This window comes from Cornus florida, unplaced genomic scaffold (genome assembly GCF_030987335.1).
Source record: "Cornus florida cultivar Cherokee Brave unplaced genomic scaffold, ASM3098733v1 CherokeeBrave_3.0.0_Hap2_Chr02, whole genome shotgun sequence".
NCBI lineage: Eukaryota > Viridiplantae > Streptophyta > Magnoliopsida > Cornales > Cornaceae > Cornus > Cornus florida.
The window spans coordinates 18121530-18144975 of record NW_026775572.1 but is presented as its reverse complement, the minus strand read 5'-3'; the positions used below and the strand labels follow the sequence as shown (position 1 = coordinate 18144975).

General features: G+C 33.6%; 3 protein-coding genes and 1 non-coding gene across 8 annotated transcripts; 1 reads left to right on the top strand and 3 right to left on the bottom strand.

Annotated features, from left to right (window-relative positions):
• Positions 1 to 4646: 4646 nt before the first annotated feature.
• On the top strand, positions 4647 to 9687 carry LOC132294009 (uncharacterized). 5 transcript variants are annotated; one of them, XM_059791715.1, is made up of 8 exons: positions 4647 to 4886; positions 6297 to 6348; positions 7248 to 7518; positions 7646 to 7707; positions 8146 to 8332; positions 8450 to 8546; positions 8801 to 8883; positions 9453 to 9687. In XM_059791715.1, exons 2-8 carry the CDS (start codon positions 6301 to 6303, stop codon positions 9458 to 9460), a joined length of 756 nt encoding a protein of 251 aa, XP_059647698.1. In that variant the 5' UTR covers positions 4647 to 4886; positions 6297 to 6300; the 3' UTR covers positions 9461 to 9687. The 5 variants fall into 5 exon arrangements, with proteins under 5 accessions (XP_059647698.1, XP_059647697.1, XP_059647695.1 ...); XM_059791714.1 differs by lacking the exon at positions 4647 to 4886 and adding an exon at positions 5679 to 5758; XM_059791712.1 differs by lacking the exon at positions 4647 to 4886 and adding an exon at positions 5754 to 5813.
• A 2697-nt stretch (positions 9688 to 12384) lies between these two features.
• LOC132294008 (ATP-dependent Clp protease proteolytic subunit 6, chloroplastic) lies at positions 12385 to 19558 on the bottom strand. The gene is made up of 9 exons (XM_059791711.1): positions 19396 to 19558; positions 19204 to 19265; positions 18738 to 18810; positions 16540 to 16744; positions 16356 to 16421; positions 15219 to 15359; positions 14251 to 14304; positions 12918 to 13010; positions 12385 to 12823 (listed from the first exon to the last, which is right to left on the bottom strand). The coding sequence occupies exons 1-9, from the start codon at positions 19479 to 19481 to the stop codon at positions 12776 to 12778; spliced, it is 828 nt and encodes a 275-aa protein (XP_059647694.1). The 5' UTR covers positions 19482 to 19558; the 3' UTR covers positions 12385 to 12775.
• Positions 19559 to 20364: 806 nt separating this feature from the next.
• LOC132297561 (U1 spliceosomal RNA) lies at positions 20365 to 20525 on the bottom strand. The gene has a single exon (XR_009479266.1). It is a non-coding gene; the product is annotated as a U1 spliceosomal RNA (small nuclear RNA).
• Positions 20526 to 21473: 948 nt separating this feature from the next.
• Positions 21474 to 22370, bottom strand: LOC132295734 (BURP domain-containing protein BNM2A-like). Its single transcript, XM_059794025.1, has one exon. The coding sequence runs from the start codon at positions 22368 to 22370 to the stop codon at positions 21474 to 21476; it is 897 nt and encodes a 298-aa protein (XP_059650008.1).
• Between the last annotated feature and the right edge of the window lie 1076 nt (positions 22371 to 23446).

Below are 23446 nucleotides of genomic sequence, written 5' to 3'. Positions count from 1 at the left end.
TATTTAACTGATTGTTGTGTAAGAGTTTTTGTTTACCGAAAACCCTAACCAAATTACTTGTGGACATGCCATGCATTCGTGTGAGATCCATGTGACTGTATCAAAATGCATCTAAGTGGCGACGAATAACTCAGCGTTCAGCTAAATAATTTCTGCCTGAGAATCATTTTTTCATTTATAACTTCAACTACATACCTATTCGTCTTATTAAAAGATTTTAGTTGCCAGTCAATTCCTACCATGTTATTGGAATATGTTTTTTCAGTCCTGGAGAGACTTCAAATAAAACCATTTTGGGTTACTGGTACTGAAATGGTAAGGATTATGCATATCCTTCTTACTAAAAAACCAAGGATTGTAGGATTATTGTGTCCACAAAACCACTTTCGACCTTCATTAACATTCATTATTGCAATATAATTTGATTATAGTGGGATTTTAACAGCATAAACCATAACAAACAATTAATCAACTATATCTGCAACTACACGAAAAAAAACTCCTCATCTTGAAAAGTCAATATATATCTGAAAAGTTAATATATGTTGTCTATCCAAATAACATTACGTTGTAATTTCTCGTCCTCCATATTTTAGTTCATTCTAAACTCAAAACTATTTACTAATATTGATTATACACAAAATGTATATATATATTTCATCTAGGAAGACATGCATGATTAGCTAAAGTAATCTACTAAAAGAATTTTCAAAATTGATTGGGTATCGAATCGTAACATTACTCCTCTTCAAATTTTATATTATTTAATTTGAGTGGGAAACAAAAAATGATGGAAATCATTTCATCCTTCTTTTATCTCATGTCTTTTGCATTTTTGTTTTTTCCCCTTTGGACCATGTATATCATTGTCTGTTAGAATGTTTTTTTTATATCAGTCCTCAAATTTGAGCTCATATCATGTTTTTGACCGTTAATATTAATTTGGAATAATTCATAACATATTATATTTTTTTTTTTGCACAAATTCATATCTCTAAATTAAAGATATTGTGTATTTTAATAAACTAAAATAAATTTTCGTTACTAATCGTGAATTCAATTTCTATCCAAAACAAATTTTTATAACAAAACAATTATTTTTAGTATTAACCAAAATCACTGCCTAAGATTCCCCTTCCTTTTTCTTTTTTTGTTGGGATTGAGGGACCAGCCGGTGTGTCCACGTGTGTAGACTTCAAATGTTCCATAAGTCAAAATTGTGTGGTTGTTTGCAATAAATTCAAAATAACAAATTTTCAATAAATAAATTTAGAATCTTCATCAGTTTTCCTTCTCGCATTAAATTTCTGATCAGAAAGTTACCAATAAAGTGCCCAACAAGCCAGAAATTATTGGGCACTTTGAGTAAATTGTAGGTACTACATTGGCGGTGGAATAAATAAAATTTTAAATGATGTGGATACTTCTAGAATTTTTTTGATACCTTAAGAAAAGTTCTTTTTTTTTTTTTTTCTCGATAATTTCCTTAGGAAAAGTTCTTATTCTTACTAATTTAATAATTAAAAAATCAAATAATAATAAAAAAATAAGTTTAATATAACAAAGATGGACCATTTAGTTCTTCCTATTTTCCTGCTTTTCTATAATTAATAATGCACACAAAAAGAGGATGTTAGAGACTCCCTTTTTGTGGGACTCATTTTTAGGAATGATGATTGTGACGACCATTCTACAAATATTAAAGTCTAGGGTCCGGACTACTTTGCATTTAGTATGTTCCCTACTTTTACCATTTTATTATCCTTTCCATTTCATTTGTGTGACCTTGTTTTCTAATAATAGAAGTGAGATATTTCCTGCAGGCACATAGATATGAGATGAAGAAAAAAATTAATTATAAACAACATTTTAATAATATGTAAATATTATATGGGTAGGAGGTGATATTTGTACTTCACTTTTTAACGTTTACATTATAATCTTAAATGAAATAATAATTTTAACCTCAATTTTACAAATACATAATTATTACTTTTTAAATGAAATAATTGTCTTTTCAATTTCATCTCCTTATCTCTAATCTTTAATATTTTAGGTCTCTCTTGACCAAATAAAAAATAAAACATTTTTAATTTTTTTTTGGGACAAAAATAAAATTATGTTTAATAAATTGTCACTTTTAACAGGACCAAAACAAAAAAAAAAAAAGTAACCATTAAAAAAATGATCTCTTTTGTCAAGTTCCAAAAATAAAAAATAAAGGAAAAAAAATAAGATTATTTTTTTTTATTTTTTTATTTTTTATTATCTCCATTGAATAAATTATTATTTTTTAGAAGACAAATAAAATTTATTTTTAGGGAGGTGATAGTCGCACTCCATTTTTCTCTGTTAACTAAACCAACAAAATATGAATTATGGTTAATCTATAATAACCAATCTGATAATATACTAAACATATATTACTTAATACTATAACATATATGTATATATATATGTGTATGGGAGGGGATATTCGCACTTCACTTTTCTCCAATTGCACCGGGTGCATACAATCCCCCTTCCCACATGCATCGAGATAAAAGGCCAACCATTAGACGCAACATATTTAAGGTGAGAACGTCTCTGATGTTGGACTTTAATCTCTATGACATGTAGCGACCTCGTGGGCAGGTGTGCGTAAGCATGTGGTGGGGCATCTAATAACTACTACCCGCGGTGCCCAATAAATATATGGTATAGTGGCACATGATAGGATTTTTACAAAATATATTTTTTCTTTTAAAACTCTCGTAGTAAAATGGATTGTTGCGAACTTGCGAGTGGCTGGGCATTTAATAATCGTTACTCGCGGCGCCCAATAAATTTCTGGTATAGTGGCACTTGATTGGATTTTTACAAAACATATTTTTTTTCTTTTAAAACTCTCTTAATAAAATGGGTTGTTGCGAACTTGCGAATAGCCAGATATTTAATAACCACTACCCACGGTGCCCAATAAATTTATGGTACAGTGACACATGATAGGATTTTTACAAAACATATATATATTTTTAAAACTCTTGAAATAAAATGGGTTGTTGCGAACCGCTACATGCGGTGCCCAATAAATTTCTGGTACAATGGCACATGATATGATTTTTACAAAACATATTTTTTCTTTTAAAACTCTCGAAATAGAATGGGTTGTTATGAACTTGCAAGTGGAATGGCATTTAATAACCGCTACCCATGGTGGCCAATAAAATTCTGGGACCGTGGCACATGATAGGATTTTTACAAAACATATTTTTTCTTTTAAAACTTTCTTAATAAAATGGGTTGTTGTAAATTAGCGAGTGGCAGGGCATTTAATAACCACTACTAGTGGAGCCCAATAAATTTTTGGTACAGTGGCGCATGATAGGATTTTTACAAAACATATTTTTTACTTTTAAAGCTCTCGTAATAAACTGAGTTGTTGTGAACTTGTGAGTAGCGAAAATTTAATAACCGTTACCTCGGTGCCCAATAAATTTATGGTACAATGACACATGATAGGATTTTTATAAAACATATATTTTTCTTTTAAAACTCTCATAATAAAGTGAGTTGTTGCGAACTTGCGAGTATCCGGGCATTTAATAACCGCTACCTGCAGTGCCCAAGAAATTTCTGGTGTAGTGTAAGGGTGCAAGTTCGGCAGGCTCAGCTTGGCCCAACTCAAAATTTGACGGGCTCGAGTTCACTTATTTCAATTTTGGGTTGGACGCGGGCTGAGATTATTCAGCCCGAGGCATTTCGGGTTGGGCTCGAGTTCAACCCAAACCCGATTTATTTATTTATTTAATACCTAAAACCTAATATCTCCTTCAGTCACCGCCTCCTCATCTTGCCGTCGCCGTCGCCGCCGCCACCTCCCTTCCTTGCCGTCGCCGCTGCCTCCCCTCCTTGCCGCCCCTAGCCCAAAAACACTTCTTCTGTTTTCTATTAGCAATATTGCAGACTGATTCAAAGCATTGAAGGCCACCACCTGTTGTGGTGGTTGTTGCTCAACCTCCCACTTCACCTTTGCTGCTTTGCAATCACTCCATCACGCACTCCTAATATAAAAATTTGGCATGCAAAGTTTCTCTCCTTCCTTCTCTCTCTAAATTCATGTGATGTCTGAAGCGAAAAAAAAAAAGATAGAAGGTTTGCTTAAATCAAGGCTTTGGTTGTTGGGAGATTGAAGAGGGAGGGATAAGCATTAACGGTACTACCAGTACCCAGAAAAATTAAAGGACCCATTTCAATGGCATTTTGTTTGATATATATGTATATAGAAGATAAATCTTAATATCGTTTCTTCCTATTTATTTATTTTTTAAAAAGAGGTAAAACTTCCTTTGATTTCTAAATTTCTGGCCAAATAAATTTTGTTTATTTATTTATTATTTTTGGGCACTGAATTACCTTAAAAAAAAAAAAAAAAAAACAAACAATAACAACAACGAAAACCTGCCAGACCCCAAAATTTCAGAACTGGGCTTGACCCGAACTGACCCGAGGTCAATGTTGTGCTTAGGCTGGCCCGGTAGAACCCGAGATCGGGCTGGGTCGGGCTTGAGTTGGGCAAGCCCAACTTGCACCCCTTACTGCAGCGGCACATGAAACTTGCGAGTGGTCCGGCATATGCTCCCTACAGTGGCAGGATTAATAGCGTTGCTACTTTGAATGGCACTACTCATGGAATTCTTATGAACCAGCTAACTGTTCACATCATCTCTCCTAATCCAACTCTCTCTAATATGAGTAACCGCCGGTTCATGTATATAAAAAGTAATACTACTAGTTACAATTTGAAAAGTGAGGATTGAATGTTGAAACCCTAGTTGCTCTGCACCAGTCGCAAGCTCACCTTCACCTTGCCGTCCATTGCACCTCATCACCACATGCCGTTTAAGGTTTGTTTCAGAGATCCATATCTTCCTCTTTTTTATTTTGTTGAAGAAATATGACAACTCATACACACAGATACTACACACACTGTTTTTTTTTCTTTTCTTGGATCGAATTTGCTGTTTTGTGCCTTGAAATTGTACATGTTTTATTTCACTCTAACAATACATTGATTGGAGGACAAGGTCACACATATCCTTAAAACTGTTATTATTTTTATTTATTTTTTTATTTGGGTGTGACCTTTGGCAAAAACTAGCAATAGAAAAACCACCCCTTAGAATCAAGAAGAAGATACCCTTGTTTTGAGATTATACCATTTTAAATGAAATAAAAATTCCCATTGAGAAAAATGAAAATTTTATTATCAATAGCAGGTACGTAAGATGAGAATAAATCAGAATTGAGTGTCCAAATGCTCTTTTATCAGTTGAAATAAAAAATCCCATTGAGAAAAGTGAAATTCTTATTATCAATAGCACGTATGGAACATGAGAATCAATCAGAATTGTGTGTTCAAATACTCTTTTATCAGTCAACATCTGATGGGTCCGAGATTTTACATGACCAGTGAGGCTCTAAAATCCATTAATTTCCAGAAATGAACCTGTTCCACTACACAACATACATGAAAAGACACCTGTTAGAGGATCCTAGAAGTTACCAGGAGTTACCCAACAAACATTGTTTTCGCATCCGAAAGCATTGCTTGTTGTAAATACTCTCTCATTAGTCCATTCAATGGATTTGGTGGAGCCTACATCCATATTCCAATTCTTAGGGGTAGAGGAAGATGCACTATATATAAAAGCTTACAATAATTTGAACCTAACAATCACACAGACCAAATGCCTCATAGAGCCGATAAGAAAGACAAGTATGTTGATCAGCTATTTCTCTCAATTTCCTCCAAAGTTTTCTGCTTGGTTTCAGTAAATTTTTTTTATCCCTCTTTTGGATATTATATTCAGGTTTTGTTTCATTCTTGTTATGTCACTTGCTCTAAATTTTCTGTGATGTTCAGATGCATAAACTTTTTTTCCCCACTTCTGGCTAATGCTATGCATATCTGAAGCATGCCCTCAATAGGCTCTTGCTGTTTTTCTGTCCGTGTTTGTTTTAGGCTCTTTTCAGATCAAAGAAGCTAAAATTGATGTCACATATAATTATGGCGACTGACTTGATAGAATCAAAGTTAGATCCTAAAATCCATAATTTTTGCCTTCTTTCAACTTAATAATACATGTATGTATGTATCTATGCATCTACATATCATACCGTGTGGAGTATAAACATAGTTCTGCAATTGTTCATAAGGATATTTGGATGATTATTTTTTACTTGGGTGGTTGAATTAGGTATGATGGTATATATTTTTATTTTTACCTATCTTTTAAATTTTTTTTTTTTTGTAGAATAATGGATTTAGGAGATGAAATGCAGAAAGTTCTTTACTGGACTGCGCAAGTAAGTACTTTTAAGTTTATTTTTTGTTATCATTGATTTGTTGATAATTCTTTTTTATTGGACTGAAATGAATTTTTCATTACTGTAAAGATATATTATCTTTGCCCAATCAAATTTTGGAGCACACTCTAATTAGTATATTTTTATTTTTTATGGATCCCAATTGGTTGAGTGTATTGCAGAATCCGGTGGCTTATTATTGTTAGTTGATGCCATCCTTATGACGTTCAAATCTATACTAATATTGTTGGCTTCTGTTAGGATGATATTAGCTTATATTAGGAGGCATAGGATGTCTGATGGAACTGCAATCATTCGTTTTTTAATTGTCCAAAGCAGTTGACAATACCACCACTTTAAGAATGGAGGTGCAGCAAATCAATGATGGAGCCATTTTTAAAAATCACGGGTCTACTCCATTGATGATATCAGTCATAGGTCGTCCTCCATTGACTTGGGCCATGCAATGGTCTATTGGGCAATTAATGCAAATTTCTTCAAACTCTTTATTGTTAACCACTTTTTGCAGCTGGTAGGTAATCATAGATCTTGAAGAGGATAAGATGGATTCTGCCATACATATAGTGGAATAGGATTTTTTTGTATATCATATAATTATTTCGTTCCAGTGCCATTGGGGAAAGAACCCATGGCTCAAATCATTCAATTCTTCCATAAATTGGATATGAGATAAACTTGGTGATTTTGGTATGAAGAGCTGCACAACCTGATATTTCTGTGCCATTTGGAGTTTCTAATCTATTGTTAGTCATCGGGCCACTTTTGACTAGGAGGGATAAGCTTTGGCACATTGCATCTGTGTCGAATAAGACATCCAAAACACATACTTTTCAAAAGTTCAAATTAGATGCTCATCTTGTCTTTAAAGTTTTTTGCAGATCGGCAATACTGGGCTTCTGATACTCTGGCACATCATACACTTTATCATCAGCTTATGGTACTTCTTAGCGGGTATAGCTCATGCTCTTGAAAGTTACCTCATCTCTGCTGGTTTATTAAAGAGATACAAAGCCCTCAACATCGGCAAAGTCCGGTACCTGGCGATTGTTGTAGACAGTGAAGAAGCTCACGACACAGCAAAAGTTACTGAACTATTGCATTGGCTGGCAGCTATTGGTGTGAAGCATGTCTGCCTGTATGATACTGAAGGTACTGCGCCTTGGTGAAACTGAGTTATGGTGGTGCTTTTTGTGCTATCTCTTCCTTGAATCATAAAGACGTGTGTGCAACAAATTTGTGTAACAAGTATGATTCATTGTACTTTTTGCTGCTGTAGGAGTTCTGAAGAAATCCAAGGAAGCTATCTTGGAGAGATTGAGTAATGCTAAGTTATCTGAGGTATCATATTCTAATTCTAGATTTACAGTTTCTGTATCTCCAATCACCACTGTTCATATACAGGAGTTTCTTACATGTGGAGAGGCTTTTCATGCATTTAGTACCGGTGATCCAGCCATCCTTGTGTTAGATTATAGCTAATTAATTTGGAAAAATTTATGTTCTTCAGGTCAGAGTAATATTTTAGGCTTCTTGCACCAGCCATATTTGTTATTTGTCTAGGCTGGACTTCATTCATTTCTCATTTCTTGTTAGTTGTTTCTAGATGATGTTTACACTCCACGCATTTTCTTAAAAATATATGTAACTATGTTAGTTAGCTTTGTTTATCGTGTTCTGTTCTGGTTATATAAGATATTGACATTATTATGCTCTTAAACCACCTTAGCGTTGTTTTTTATTCTCCTTGTCACCCATTTTTGCATCCATTTCATGCAGGACACTACCAGAAATGATCCGCTTCTTGATAAAAGCCAATTATCTCTGGAATTTGCTTCATTCTCTGACGGAAAGGAAGCAGTGGCCAAAGCAGCTAGCCTGCTTTTTGGGAAGTATTACTTGGGTGGAGATCAGGAAAAGCCAATCTTAACAGAATCTCACGTGGCTGAGGCACTAAGAGCTGTTGGTTGGTTTATTTATTTTTTCTATTCCTTCTCAGATCTACTCATTGGACTACAGATCATTTTTCAGCAGAGTTCTTTTATATTTAACCATTTGGTTATTGATGTTCATGTATTATTAGGTTCTGGAGGCCCGGATCCTGACCTCCTATTAGTTTATGGGCAGGCAAGATGCCACCTGGGGTTCCCTGCATGGAGAATTCGGTACACTGAGATTGTGTGAGTTGTTTTTCTCAACAGAGTGATTAAATTAGTTATATACTTTCTCATATATGCATTAATACTTCAGAAGCAATAATGAGTTCTAAAAGAGATTGCTTCAGCATCAGTTTGAATATATTTAGTTTGTTTTGATTATTTATTCCCTCTCTCTTCATTTTATGAATTAAGGGATTGCAGTGGTTGACGTGCATCTTCATTGTGAACTACATGGTGTTTTGGGAACTGAATTTCGGCTTTCTTATGTGTTACAGACATGTGGGACCACTGAAGTCCATGAAATATGGTTCTCTACTAAAAGCCATATGCAAGTTCACAATGGTGCGCCAAAACTACGGTATGTATGCCCTAATATTCTCATAATCGTTATTTTCTTAGATCCCTGTATAGAACCCTGTGTAAGTGAACTAGGGCTTTGATAAAAGCCTTGTAGGAGATCACAATGATGTTTAAAGACTATAATATTAAGAGGTGAAGAATTAGAACGTCTGTTTTATTTGCAACCATTATTTTCTTTAATCATTCATAGTCAAACATCTACTCCTTTTAATAGAATCATTTTATACTGTCAATTGATTTTTTATTTGTGTATTTATGGTACCATCTTTCGTCTTTTGATTTGATTGAAAAAAAATATTATATCTCGTTGGTAGTTAGGATATATACAGTGTGTGGTTAGTGAAGGCAAGTGATCTGAACCTAGCTCTGAATATTAAGAAAGAATGAGGACTTATTTATTTCCAAAAAAAGATTTGTTATTTCTCGTTTTTTTTTTTGTTTGAAAGTTTAGTTGCTCATGATTTTTGTGTTTTATGAAGTATTATCAATATATTTAAAAGTAAATTTTATAATCTAAATTTCAACCAAGCTGGTTTGAATTGTTCTATTATTTATTGGTTCCATCAGGTAAATGAGCAAATGCATGTGGTGGTCCTGGTGGATGCGGGTATAACATATAATAGAGTACAAGGAAATGTTTGAGTCCAAATATTTATCAGATGAAGTTCCTGATTTATTAACTATTTGTAAACAGCTGTGTTTGGCCTGTAATAACTAATCTCTGTCTGTATGTGTGTGCGCGCGTGCGCGAGCGCATTGTGGTTCTAGTTTAAAATTAAAGAGCATAGTTTTTTTACCTGAATCTTTGAGCATAGTTTTTTTTACCTAAATCTTTGAATTGCTTTATGCTGAACTCATTGTCTTATTGATAAATGGGTTGCTACATTAGGACTCAGTCATGGATAGCATATGGTAATATTGGACAATTTGTTGTGCTCGAGTTCCATTATCTGGCAGATGAAGTTTTTCTTTTCAAAATTGTTGTTTGTGCCATTAAATTGAAAGCATTTCTCACAATTGCCCAACTTGCTCCTGATTTTTGGCGCCATGAATTCCTTTCCCAGATGTTTTGTGAAGGCTAAAAATAATTCAACCATTTTCTAAGAATTGGTAATTCATTTTTTAATTTTAACCATAGGCTAGAAAATAATAAAAAAAATTGATCTTTTTTTCATTTTATAATTTCCTACATATTTTACAACAATGCAATAGAGTACATAAGTTCAAAATCATTTGTCCAGAATTTTGGATAAAGGGGTGGCAGCAGAAACTTCATTTTTTTGACATGAACTACTCGGATTTACAATTAAAATCTTTGTTCATATTTGATTTTTGGGTAAAATGTTCTGACACCCCAGATTTGAAGCCTAAACATCCTCTCAAGTTTGGTCCGAAGACAGTAAATGAATCTTTTTGGCGTTTTGCCAAAGAAGAAGAAAGATGGAGTTTTAATGGGAACTTGTAATAGTAGATTTTGGTCTTCAAAGCCAAGTAATGGAATGGACATGTTGGTAGGGTCCATCATCTATGATAGGCTAAATAGTCATTTTAATTTTTGAAGTATAGGTAGTTTTCTTTTTTATAAAAATTAAAATGAGATATTTTCGTTAAACAATATTTATTTTGACTGATTTGATGTGAGTGAGAGTTATCATTTTTCAAGGTGTGTTATTTTATCTTTTTACATCAATAATTATTATATAATTTAATTTAAAAAACAAATTGAAAAAGATGAGAACTATTTTGATGTTTTATAATGTAATTGTGCTTGACAAAAACAGATTTTGTACTTTTTTTCTTTTCTATTTACACTCTCATGTCACCCTGCCTATTTGCAAAGAGGTTGAGAACTTTGCATGATGTTTCCATGATATTAGTACAATGAGGTTTTAGAGTATCATACAATTATATGCAGTATTACATAAAAAACTGAAGATTCTAAAATGTTAGAGAGATTATAAATATTATAAAAGAGTTTGGAACCATCTCAAAGAGTGAAATTTTTTAGAATTACTAAATATTAATATATACGAGGCCTATATATAGAAGTGATGGTGTCATTTTTAACCAACAAGTTCTAGGTGGGGGAGAGTGCAGTAATTTCAATGCTTTTATGTAATAATTTCAACCATATATGTTATCTTGTGTTATGAGAAAAAATACTATAAATATTGAGAAAGTAATAGTTGAGGGTGCATTTAAATTATAAAGACTAACAGTAAAACTATTATTGAAGGAATATTTCTGCACATTTTTTTACTATGGTAGTCAATTCTGAAATGGTAGCAGGGAAGATAGATTTCTTCGCAAATTTGTTAAAATATTTTCTTAATTTAATGATAAAGATTTAATTTTGTTTTTTATTATTTTTAATTCCTATATTATTATTTTGTATTGGTAAATAACTTGCAAGATGTTTTAGGGAGACTCAAAATTTTATTTTGAAAGAAGGGAAAATATCATTAAAACATATTTTTGCTAAGATAAAAATATAGAAATACGTGGAGCTAAAAAAATGTTGTAAAAAATGTTGAAACTCGGAATTGTGTCATCTCAGGAGAGAGTCACTTGAGTTCATGGGCCTCCAGATATGAATGGTAGGCATGATAAATAAAACAGTTTGCCCAAAAAAAAAAAAAATCAAGGTTGAATGCAAAGAAATATCTGGAGATGTAGATGTTGTATAGATTAATATACAAATAACTGATGGACCCTCAAATGACGTTAGAAAATTTGAGGTTGCTTGGTTTATTTTTTTTGTTTATAAAGAATTTAAAAATAGAGAATAATATCAAAATTCGTTGGATTAATAGTTTTCTAAAAATTATTTTAGGAAAATTGAACTAAAAAGGTGTTGTGACTCTCAACTGCTTAGATAAAATAAAAATTATTCAATTTTAGTTGGAGTAAAATGTTGAATTAAAACAGACCAAACTTTATATTAAAAAAAAAAAAAACTATTTTCTGATAACTAAATCAAACAGACGGTAAAAATTTTAATTCACAGAATAACTAAATCCCATGAAAGAATATTGAAAAATTAAAAAATCATTTTAGAGATAGAATTATACCCATTTAACCATAAATTTATTTAGAAACCAGAAAGAATAAAATATAAAAATTCTAGTCTTGATAATGAAATACAGAGAAAATGTAATATAACAATTCTTGTCTTGATAATCAGATACAGAGAAAATGTAAAGACGTTGAAAATTTCAAAGAAAGTGACAAACCCAAAAAGGCCAATCAACTAATACTATAGTATAGAGTAAAGTTTAAAAGATTGGTAAATAGGCGTCATACTCAAGAGTCGAGATAAGAGTAAAAAGGCGGCAAAAAAACATATATGATCTTAAAACATCATTGAATTACTAAATAAATCCATGAACATATGGTTAAAGGAGAACAAAGAAACCTCAATATCCAGGAGTCTTAAAATCTAAAAAATTCAGTGATACGTGATTAAAACTATGAGAAAGAAAATATCAAACAACATGGATACAAGAACAATCACCGATTACAAATTGCCTCGTATTCAGTAATTAGTATATTCTCAAGTTCGTGAACAAATTGTTTCTAAAACCAAAACACATCAAAAAACAGGAAAATACTAAAACCACACTTCAACAGATGGAGCAAAGCCTAAAATCCCAAGTTTGTACATCAAATTCAGTAATAAGCATTCACATTTAGGTCACTAACACCACATGCAGTATTACATCTGAATCTACAGAGGAAACCTTATAATCAAGTAAGTTTTTAGAATTGGTAGGGTCTAGTTGAGGACATCATCTGCAACATCACGATTCTAAATCCTCAATGGAGAATTGCCTGAACAATCTGATGAATGAAGTTATAAAAACAATTAACTCTGGCGGATGATTTTGAGCCTAGTATTCTGTTTCCAAGACCCCATCAATGAGACCAAACTCCATAGCCTGCAAAAATGTGGTAAAAGGGTGGATTTCCATAATGCATTTGTGAAATGGTGTGTAAGTTCAGACCGGATAAGAGAGGATGGAGTAACATTACCTCCGAAACAGACAAGAAACGATCCCTCTCAGTGTACTGTTGCACTTTTTCGAGAGGTTGGCCAGTGAAAGTAGCATACATTTTATCAATTTTCTGCACCAAATCGTCGAGACAAGTAGGATCACACAAATGTAGATGCTAGATAAATTTGCACTAGTGCATATAGATCAAAAGTTCTAAATATGCAAGTCACAAAGCAAAAGCTGTCAAGGAAACTGGAAAAATCAGCCAGCAGAACATAAAATTCATCCAAATCCAAGAACCCCTGGGTATTGCGCGAGATATTTTAAAAACTCAATAATGAAAATTGTTGGAAACTGATTTCCTTATATTTAATTTTGTTATGCCTTTATCTCGGAAATAGCTCAGTCATACAGCCTGATTCTTCCTGTTTAATGTAACTTTTACAGTAATGGATACCATCAATTTAACAATAGCATAATAAACAACCTTGCACAACAGCGAGGACCCAGGTCTTTTGATATTATCTTTTTAACTGAAAATAGAGTCCTGAATAGGAGGATCATTTTTCTTTTTTTGGTTCGGTAAACAACTCACACGCTTTTTGCCTCAAAAGTGAGGCTTGAACCCTCAACCTGGTTTGGGGAGGCGGAGCAGATACCACCAAGCCAAAAGCAGGTACCATTGCTCTTGGAAGAGATCTGTATCCTAACAAATGTGACTATAGTGAAGTATTATAAAAAAAAAATATTAATACAGGGGGATGTAAACATCCAATGTGTTCTAATGATATCCAATGTTTTGCTGTGAAAGCGTTTAAGGATGAGGCATAACAGCCACGATCCTTAATTTTTTGGATTTATTTTATAGAAGTTTCATCACCAAATCACAGATATGACTTTCCATAATACCACATAAAGTGTTTATTCCTCTGCAATGTAGGTTTCGTTTAACTTTCCAGGATTGCTTATGTAAAAATAAAATTTCAGTTCAATCTTGCAATGTTCAATAATTAAAGCAAATAAAATAACAATTTTTTGGATTTATTTTATAGAAGTTTCATCACCAAATCATAGATATGACTTTCCATAATGCCACATAGAGTGTTTATTCCTCTGCAATGTAGGTTTCATTTAACTTTCCGGGATTGCTCATGTAAAAATTAAATTTCAGTTCAATCGTGCAATGTTCAATAATTAAAGCAAATAAAAGAACAATTTGATTTATCAGTTCTGTCGATAAAGTTGAAAGAAATTCAAAATCACATTTTACAAGTTTGATTCCAATTGGGAATATACTAGAGAAAATACGTCAGTTAAATTGCATTAAAGGCAATTTAATGCAATGAAACTAAATGGGAAGAGATACTAACATGGCGAGATTGAACTGCTTCGTTCACTTGGCGCCTCACATCCTCCACGTGACCCTACAAGCATAAAAATAAATAAATATATAAAAAAAAAACCTTAAAAAAACAAAGCCAGGCAAACCCCAACTTGAATTTAAGTGGATGAAACATAGCAAGGTTGAAAAAAGCTTGTGCCATTTTGAAATAACTGTAACAATTCATTCAAGATACAATTTGTGAGTGTTCCAGTATTTTGCTGTTCATTCAAGACAACAATTTATTCAAGATAACTCAATATCACGTACATGTGATAAAATCTGGTATATTCAAGAAATGTGACACAAATTTTGGAAAAGTATATTGGTTATTAATGACAAATGCGCACTGAAATTGGGATACAAATACTAGATTTAAAATAAAGGGCGTTAAAGACTTCTCCACAAAAATGAGAATGCAATAGTATTTTGTCAAAAAAGACCTCAACACCTTACATTCAAGTTGCAAAATGGATTATGGATGCTTTCATTCTTCCTACCCTTCCAAAAGATTCATCATCCAAATAAGTCTATCAACTAGGCTAAAATTTGATCAACTTAGGAAATCTAAATATAATCATATCAAACTAAATCCATTGGTATTCAATCCAATTACAATATGAGTGCAAATGAGTTTATGTATATAATTTAATTTTAATTATATAATTCATATATTATTTTGTGGGGATAATTTAATATCTAATAAGATATTATGTAAATATGGTATTGATTTATTATTTAAAGTATATTCACTTATGTTTGTCTCAAAATAGAATCAATTTCGGAATTTCAAACTATATTGAATTAAAAGATGATTCAATTATTTAGGATTCCTTGGCATATTTGACTACATACTTGGATTGTAATTCAGTTTAATCATGTCCATAATGAATTTGACTCATTTACAGGCCTACTTTCAAAAGACACAGTAACCCATATCAAAGAGTCAGCACATACCCCACATCCACTCTGTGGTTGATGGATCATAATACGTGCATTTGGCATTGCATACCGCATTCCTTTTTCTCCACCAGCAAGAAGAATTGCTCCTTGGCTTGCAGCAACTCCAAAACATACTGTGCCAACCTTAGGCTTTATCTGAAAGCTAAAGAAGGTTTGTAAATAACAGCAAAGAGTAGAATTAAAAGGATATACAATGAAAAAACAAAAGGAGAATGAATTTCAAGTTTAATGCACAGAATCACGAAATTTCTATCTTTGAATGATAATGGAAATTCCAGTCACATAAGAGAAGATGTGCTTAACCTCCTAGGTTTACACACAATAATGGTAGAAATAGGAATAGATCTACAAGTGGTGTACGTGTAACTACGGGAACCACCTGAACCTCATCTACGTATGATAACACCAATTATTTTATTTGAGAAAAAGGGGCTAATTTTTGTGTCTTCTTCATATTTACTAATTCTTCCTTTAGTTGTCTTTCCAATAATCAGCCTTTTCCTTCAACTTTGTTAAGGAGATCTTGCATGGGTCCCAATAGAATTCATAACCAAATAATAACCATGACAATTTGAAGTAAGTTTTACATATACATGGTACTTATCAAAAAAAAAGTTTTACACATACATGGCATCCCTGTAGATATCAGTGATGGCATTTAAGAATTCCTATCATATATGTCGTAAACTGTGCTGATGAACTTCTGATCTCTAACGACAAATCTACCCACCCTTCCAACAGCACCCCCACACCAACCCACCCACCCAGCAAACTAACTTTGCCTTTGGGAAGTTCCGTCAAAATCTTGAGCAACCTAAATCATTCCTCCAGGGACAGATACACGCAACACATTATTGAAGCTTTTACAATATTTGAACTTGTATACTTGTTATGCTATATCCAACCGCATTCACCCACTAAAAAGAAAAAAAAAAAAATTGTAGAATACACATCCTAACACAAAGAGGGAAAAATTCAGACAAATAATTGATGAAATTTTGCACTAAGGTTTACATCACATCCCCCCAACATTTACATTTACAACAAATGTGCAGTTGAAACTAAATGTTGTTCTGTACGGAATAAAAATCTAATATAACCCAATTAAACGAACAAATTTTGCACCCTCACCCAAGACATGCAGTCATAAATTGCCAACACAGAGTAGGTGCTCCCACCAGGGCAGTTCAGATAAACCTGACATAGTAAAAGAGATGGTCATAATTTTCAAGAGTACAGCTTCCCATTGAGTTGTATCCTCAATATCTAAACTAAAAAAGTGAAAAAGTTTAAAATATATCAAAATATACTACACCAGAATATCTGCATCCTCATCAATAGTTGCCAGTGTCACAAGTTGTGATATAACTCGTTGAGCCACTTGTGCGTTGATTGGCTGCCCAATAAAGATAATGCGATTCCTAAATAAAACAGTCGAAAGATCCAAAGGACCTCCTGGAGTCATGACAGCTGGCATCATGGGTGGATTCCCCCTTTTGGCTTCTATTGTTGCACCATAACTATTTACAAAATGAAATGTTCACAAACTTGTTATTCTACTGAGCCTTGGTAATACAGAATGGTAATCACTGAAGAACTAAAAAATATATCACATCACTGAAAGAAATAAAAAATATATCAGGCATCTGAAACAAGATGGACCATGAAACGTTGGATGCCTGCAAGTGTGTAATTGATTTTGTGACAATGCATAGAATACTTAAATACATAATATAAAGCATACTGCAGTGTTTCCCTCTAAACCTAATTCCTTTCTATCTTCAGTACACATCCTATTATAATTATATCATTTTCAGAAGTGCCGTGTCATCCTGTGTCAAATGAATTATTTTAGCAAAATTCTTTTGCAAACCAAAGGCAACTACAAAGAAAGCACCAATATACCTTGATATTCATCAAATTTATGCCCTAATAATGTTCACAAGGTATAACACCAAATTAAGTACTCAAACAAGCACTTCAATGGATATTCTATAACCCCAGCCTCACTTTCCAGTTTGTATAACAGCCTGCAAAATCTTCTCTGTTTCTCATTTGTCTTTCAAAATTCCAATTTTCTGTGCTTAGACGGTAACCCAAGATTAAAATTTTCAAAGAACAATCAATATGTACATTCTCCTCATTTACAAAATAAATAAATAAATAATAAGCAACATGGTTTTAAGCCTCTGAAAGATAAGTTTGTATATTATCTTTTGGGGCAAAATCTCAAGCTTATAGTTTTCCAAAATGCCCAGTCTAACCTCTTTTGCAAGTGTGGCGTAAGTCAAAGTTGAATTTTAGAACAATCACCATCTTAAACTTCGTTGGCAAAACAGTTGTTCTTTCGGAAGGTGATAGCTCATCATGCTATACTTGAAGAATTTGAACAAAAAGTTAATTTAAGTATAACATTAGTTTTGAGCCTTTGGCCCTACCTAGTTGTGCTTAAATCCAGGGCTGAACCAGCTTTCTAAAAGCAGGACAAAGCAGATGAAAGGTAGTGCACAATCTTCTCTGTTTCTCATTTGTCTTCCAAAATTCCAATTTTTTGTGCTTAGATGGTAACCCAAGATTAAATTTTCAAAGAACAATCAATATGTACATCCTCCTCAATTTCAAAAAAATAAATAAATAAGTAACATGGTTTTAAACCTTTGAAAGCTAAGTGTGTAGATTATCTTTTGGGGCAAACTCTCAAAGCTTATAATTTTCCAACATGCCCAGTCTAACCTCTTTGGCGGGTGTAGTGCAAGTCAAAGTTGAATTTTAAAACAATCACCATTTTAAACATTGTTGACATAACAGTTGTTCTTTCGGAAGGTGAGAGCTCATCATGCTATATTTAAAGAATTTGAACACAAAGTTAATTGAAGTATAACATTAGTTTTAACTTTTAAGCCTTTGGCCCTACCTAGTCGTGCTTAAATCCAGGGCTGAACCAGTTTTCTGAAACTAGGACAAAGCAGATGAAAGGTAGTGCACAATTTTGGCTCCAAACAGTATTATGCCGTCTATCTATTTGTTTTTCAGTTTTATTGATTTTTTTTTTTTTTTTTTTTTTTTTTTTTTTTTTTTTTTGAAATTTCTATAGAGCTTTGAAATTCATCTTCTTGTTTATTTATATATATTTAAAAAAAAGAAGAAAATTGATAACCAGAATTTTGACATTCATCTTATATAAATCTATCTTCTATTAAGACTATTAATCAACCTTTATGTTATTTAGGCAGTTGGACTAGAAGATCAAAGTGATGGAGTACTTTAATGATTTTAATCACAATCTGGGTTTGACCATCTTGGTTGAACTATGTCAGAACTTAGCATTCGAATTTCCCAAATTGATCCGTAAATCCCAACCAGTCTTTGAAGATAATAGAAAGGCAAAAAAGTCTAAAAGTTACTGAATACATCAATGCTAATATGCATAATCTTTATAAAAACATTAACAAGTAACTATGCAATGTGTGTGCAAGTAATATTCAAAGGCATATAATGAGAGAATCTATAAACCTTGGTTTAGTAGTAGCACGGAAATCCTGTTCGTTGTGCTTTAAAGGCAGTCCACATCTTTTACTAGATAATCCTGGTAACAACATAACATTCAATTTAATAATTACTATCTCCAGACGAGCACATATAATTACAAAACACAAATACACCAATGAATATTATATGTGCAGATGGATCTAGTTTATGACAATAGTGATTGGGGGAAAAGATTATCATTATGTACCAGATTTCAGAACTAGGAAAGAGTCGACTCAAATTAATACATTATCCGAATCAATTTTAGCCTAATTAGGGTATCAAAACTCAGTAGAACAGTGATTAAATCAATTTGAGCTCCAAGTGAGCAGCAAGTCATTAGCTGAATTCCAAGTTTTCATTTTTAGTAATTTATTCTATAATTATAGCACAAAATATAAATAAATATTAAAATTAGTTTCAAAATTGTAAAACTAAATTGGAAAAGTACCAATAGCTGAGGAATCACTGTAAGGACTCGGCAAGGCACATACTACTGATCTCGTTGATAATCTGTGCAAAGTAAACATTACGAGTTATTAAGAACAATAATTAAAGATAATGCTAACATTAAAATTCGTGAACAAATAAAATTAAACCAAACCATATATAGAGAGAGAGAAAGAGAAAGGTATCTGATTACCTGTGAGAAAATAAGGAAAGCGGCGAAGCTCTGTGCCTAGAAGGGAGAGAGACACTTAAAGACGGTGAGATAGCTGATGCTACCATTTCACAGAGAGGGGCAGAGAGAGAGAGGTTCTGAGGCGATTGATGGACTCGAAGAGCTCAGATACTAGTTTTGCTTCTGGGTATTGGGTGGACCGTTTAAATGTGGACTATTGCACCGTCATCTCATCATATTTAAGCCCAGTTCTTGAAGCCCATTCCAATAATCAAAGGGCAGTTGGTTAACTGGCCCAATATTTAATTATCTCAATTTTCTCTTAAAGACCATAATATCAATTATTTCCTTCATTCCTTTTATATATATTCTTTCTTTTCTTTCCAAGAACCGCAGGTGACTCGCGCGGAGAAAGATCAGAAGAAGTGACTTCAGGAGCAGATTCGTTTTTCGCTTCTGAATGAAGGCTTCACCACTTCACGCATCTGAGCATCAAGAAGTGAAATAGGTGGGTCCCGCGACCCGGAAATGAATAGGAAGCTAGGCGTCACATACGGAACGACCTGTGCGATGAGGGAATGGATTAAGGCCTAAAGGAAGAATGGCAAGAACGAACAGATGCCAATCGGTCAAATAGGAGCACCCGAATACGCAAAAACCAGTCATGATAATGCGGGGGATCTTTTTTTATTTTTTGTCAAACCAATCATGAGTGAAGGAAAATACTTCAAATTTAGTTAAAATAATAATTTGAATAATACAAAGTCTAACCTAATATGGATAATTGGTTTTTTCAAAAATTTTATTTGCCGCCCATTTGAGAAATTAGAGCTTACTTTTTAATTTTGATGTGATACAATCATCTTTTTGAGGAACTGAAGATATTCGAGCTCAAACCCTGAACTCTAATGTGCTAGGCAGAGAGGACCAAGGCCTCTTTACCAAGCCCAAAATTGTGGGCCGTCAAAAGACTTGGGTTTTGAAAATTGGGCAGGGGCCGCGCGAACGCAGGCCCCCACTACCACAAATTATGACGTAGGCTCTGCCACTTGGACAGACCTTAGGCGGGCGCCCCTCCTAAGTGCAATGGAGGCCGCCAACCTAGGCCATGGGCCTTGTTGATCGTCCATTGACCCCGTCCAGGTAAGTATGTTGGCCATTGAACTTTCACTCATTTATATAGGCCTTTCTCCACTAACTCATTTTCTATCTTTCTGATGTGGGAACTAAATAAACACTAACCACCAGACACTGCGTATTCAAACCCACATCTTCAAAGAAGAACATCAATCACCTCTCTCTCTCTCTGCGCTCAACAACCAAAAATATACATGAAAACAAATACTTCCATGGAGGATCTCTTGTTCGATTTTCACTTCCATTGATTTGCCATTCTAGTTTCATATATCTTCTTCTTCTTTTTCTTACCCTAATTTTTTGTGTTGATTTCACTGATTTGCAACTGCAACTCTCAAACAGCTATCTTTCTGCCATAGAAATCATAAAGAACCAACTAATAATACTCTGGTATTCTACTTACCAATTAATCAGTAGAATAGTATGCTAGGAAAATGAAAGGTTTTATGCATGATTCATGCACAAAATGGATGGTTGCATATTTTTATACTCAAACCTAGAGTGGTTTGGTGCATAAACTATTTCAGGGCTTTGGTTCTTTCAGAGACAGAAAAAAAAAAAGAAAAAATAGAAGACTATGGAAGGGTTTTTTTTAACATGAATTAACAGCAATTTGGTGTCACTTGTGAATCTTACAATACAAATTTCAACTCCCAAATCCTTTGTTTTCTCTAATAATCAAAATAGATTTAGTGGGTTATGGTAGAAAGGTTCATTGGAAAAGTACTTCTGGAAGCCCTAAAATTCTCCAAACAGGGGAAAAACTTGATATGGCCAACAAGGCACGAGGTGAGTCTCCACTATTTCATAGTATGCATCCTCAATTACAGAAACAAAATTCACACAAGATTATTATTATTTTTTTTTAACATTATTGAAAAATTTACACAGATAAGCATGAGTTCATGCTAGATCAAGTAGTAGGACTTCAAAGGTTACAATAAGACTACATAGCTAGGTAGCTAGCTAGATTGAACTATTGAGGTAGGCAATGGAACCCAAACAAGATTATCCCACGGAAAGAAATGGCACACCGGGGAGGTCCCCGGTTCGATTCCCAGCACACGAAAGGAAACATGATTACGACTCCATTGAGAGGTATCCAAGTGACAAACAGCAACAGCTTCCACTTTATCTCCATTTTCACCCCCTAGTGAAACCTGAAACACCCTACTTTCACTCACTTGGCTATGACAGTAGAACACTGCATAAGAATAAGGCATGGTGTGACATGCCACCATTTTCGGAGCTGAGAACTCTCGAGGCACCTCCAAAACAGTATAGTTTTGTACAAGGGTATTGGAATTCGTTTTTGTGAGGTGGGTAGTTGACAGAACTTTGAATTGACTCTCCAATCCGAAAATGGCACGCGTGAAGTCAAGCATGGACTCTAATGAGGTAGCACAGTGCTTGACCTCTCCTTTCATGGGCTCAATCTCACATTGTCTAAGTGTATCTTCCATGGCTTTGGCTTGAGGAGATCCTCGAGAAAAGGAGAAGAGTTGAAGAAGTTCGGGAAGTTCTTGCAGCGAGAAAGGAATGGAATCAGCTTCTTCTTTGGGCAAGAAGTGAGGTGAAGAGGAGAGGTCTTTATTGGGAAAGAAGATGGGCATTATTTTCCCCACCTTTAGATCATCCAAAATGAAGAACACAATCAATGAAGGGTCCATGTGATCCATGTGGGATGATGGATGACCATGGACATCACCATTATGCTTATGATCATGAACTTGAACATGATCTTCCATGGCATGTTGTTGTGAGGCTTTGTGAACATGATCACCATCCTTGTCATGATCACCATCCATGCCATGGAGTCGCAAGGCATTAGTCCCTTCCGCGATGCCATCATCATCCATGGGATATTTCAAAGCCTCTCTTGCTCCACTTCCATGATCACACTGCAAAATAGTTGGTAATTAGCATGGTTGAACCAAGGAAGTGTCGAAAAGAATCGGTTTTTCTTTATAAGTTTGAAGACAAACCGAAAAAAAGATCTGCAAAATCTTGGTCGAAAAGCTGAATAATTTAAGACAGTTGATTTAGAGAATTTCCAAATTTTCATTGAAATTCAATACCATCCCATCCAATTTTGATCAATAACAACTACTAATGCCTAGTGACAACTATAGCAAATTTCAATGAGGTCATAGATACTAGAGATTACCATCACAAGCAGTATATGAAGGAAGATGATCCAAGAAGCAAATCTAAGAAACATCTTCTTTTTTGTTGAGACTCGTTCTGTTTTGCAACCTCTAGATACAGAACAAGGTCTAATTAACCAATTTAATGGGGACAACTCATGACAAGTATATAGAAACTTTCAAAGGGTCATTGAGCAATCAGTGTATAAGAATATAAATCTATGACAAAGTAAAAGGCCTTCTTCAAAGAAATTTTATTATTATTATTTTTGTCTGTTGCTGCTCTATTATTACAACATTATTATTTTTTTAATTTTTAAAAGTGTGCTCTCATTGATTGAAAAGACATAAATGTCATCACGCCTTTGGATTTAACCACACTATAAAATGTCACCAAAATAGATGAAAACAACATTGGAATAAAATCAACTTCCGAAAAAAGAAAAAAAAAAGACATTGGAATAAAATTATAGATTTGGTCACCAAATCTAAATGTTAAATCAAAATAGATGGTGATGAGATTTTTTATTGGTCCGTGAACCTTGCAGTTTCTTACTTTATTTTGCAGGATAAGGATTGCATATAAAAGAAGACAAGAACAAGAACACGCCATTACTGTTATTATATACTAGAAAACAAAATAATTGATTTGGTTTGCCTCCTATAATGAAGATCACGTTCCATCATTTTATATTATTCAGTGGGAGATGTTGGCCGCAACAAAGATGTTTCAACTTTAAACTAATTTTTAAATTTGTAATAAAAGTTGTTATGAATCATTTAACAAA

Bases quoted from the DNA above. Each gene is read 5' to 3' on its own strand.
- LOC132294009 (XM_059791712.1), top strand. From the start codon at position 5,761: ATGTTGATCAGCTATTTCTCTCAATTTCCTCCAAAGTTTTCTGCTTGG. The intron at 7,519-7,645 runs GTACTGCGCCTT...TTGCTGCTGTAG, and splicing joins CTGCCTGTATGATACTGAAG to GAGTTCTGAAGAAATCCAAG. The intron at 8,547-8,800 runs GTGAGTTGTTTT...TATGTGTTACAG, and splicing joins ATTCGGTACACTGAGATTGT to ACATGTGGGACCACTGAAGT.
- LOC132294008 (XM_059791711.1), bottom strand. From the start codon at position 19,481: ATGGTAGCATCAGCTATCTCACCGTCTTTAAGTGTCTCTCTCCCTTCT. The intron at 18,811-19,203 runs GTACTTTTCCAA...TGTTGTTACCAG, and splicing joins CAGTGATTCCTCAGCTATTG to GATTATCTAGTAAAAGATGT. The intron at 16,745-18,737 runs GTTTATAGATTC...TTTTGTAAATAG, and splicing joins CGTGCTACTACTAAACCAAG to TTATGGTGCAACAATAGAAG.
- LOC132295734 (XM_059794025.1), bottom strand. From the start codon at position 22,370: ATGGATGATGATGGCATCGCGGAAGGGACTAATGCCTTGCGACTCCAT.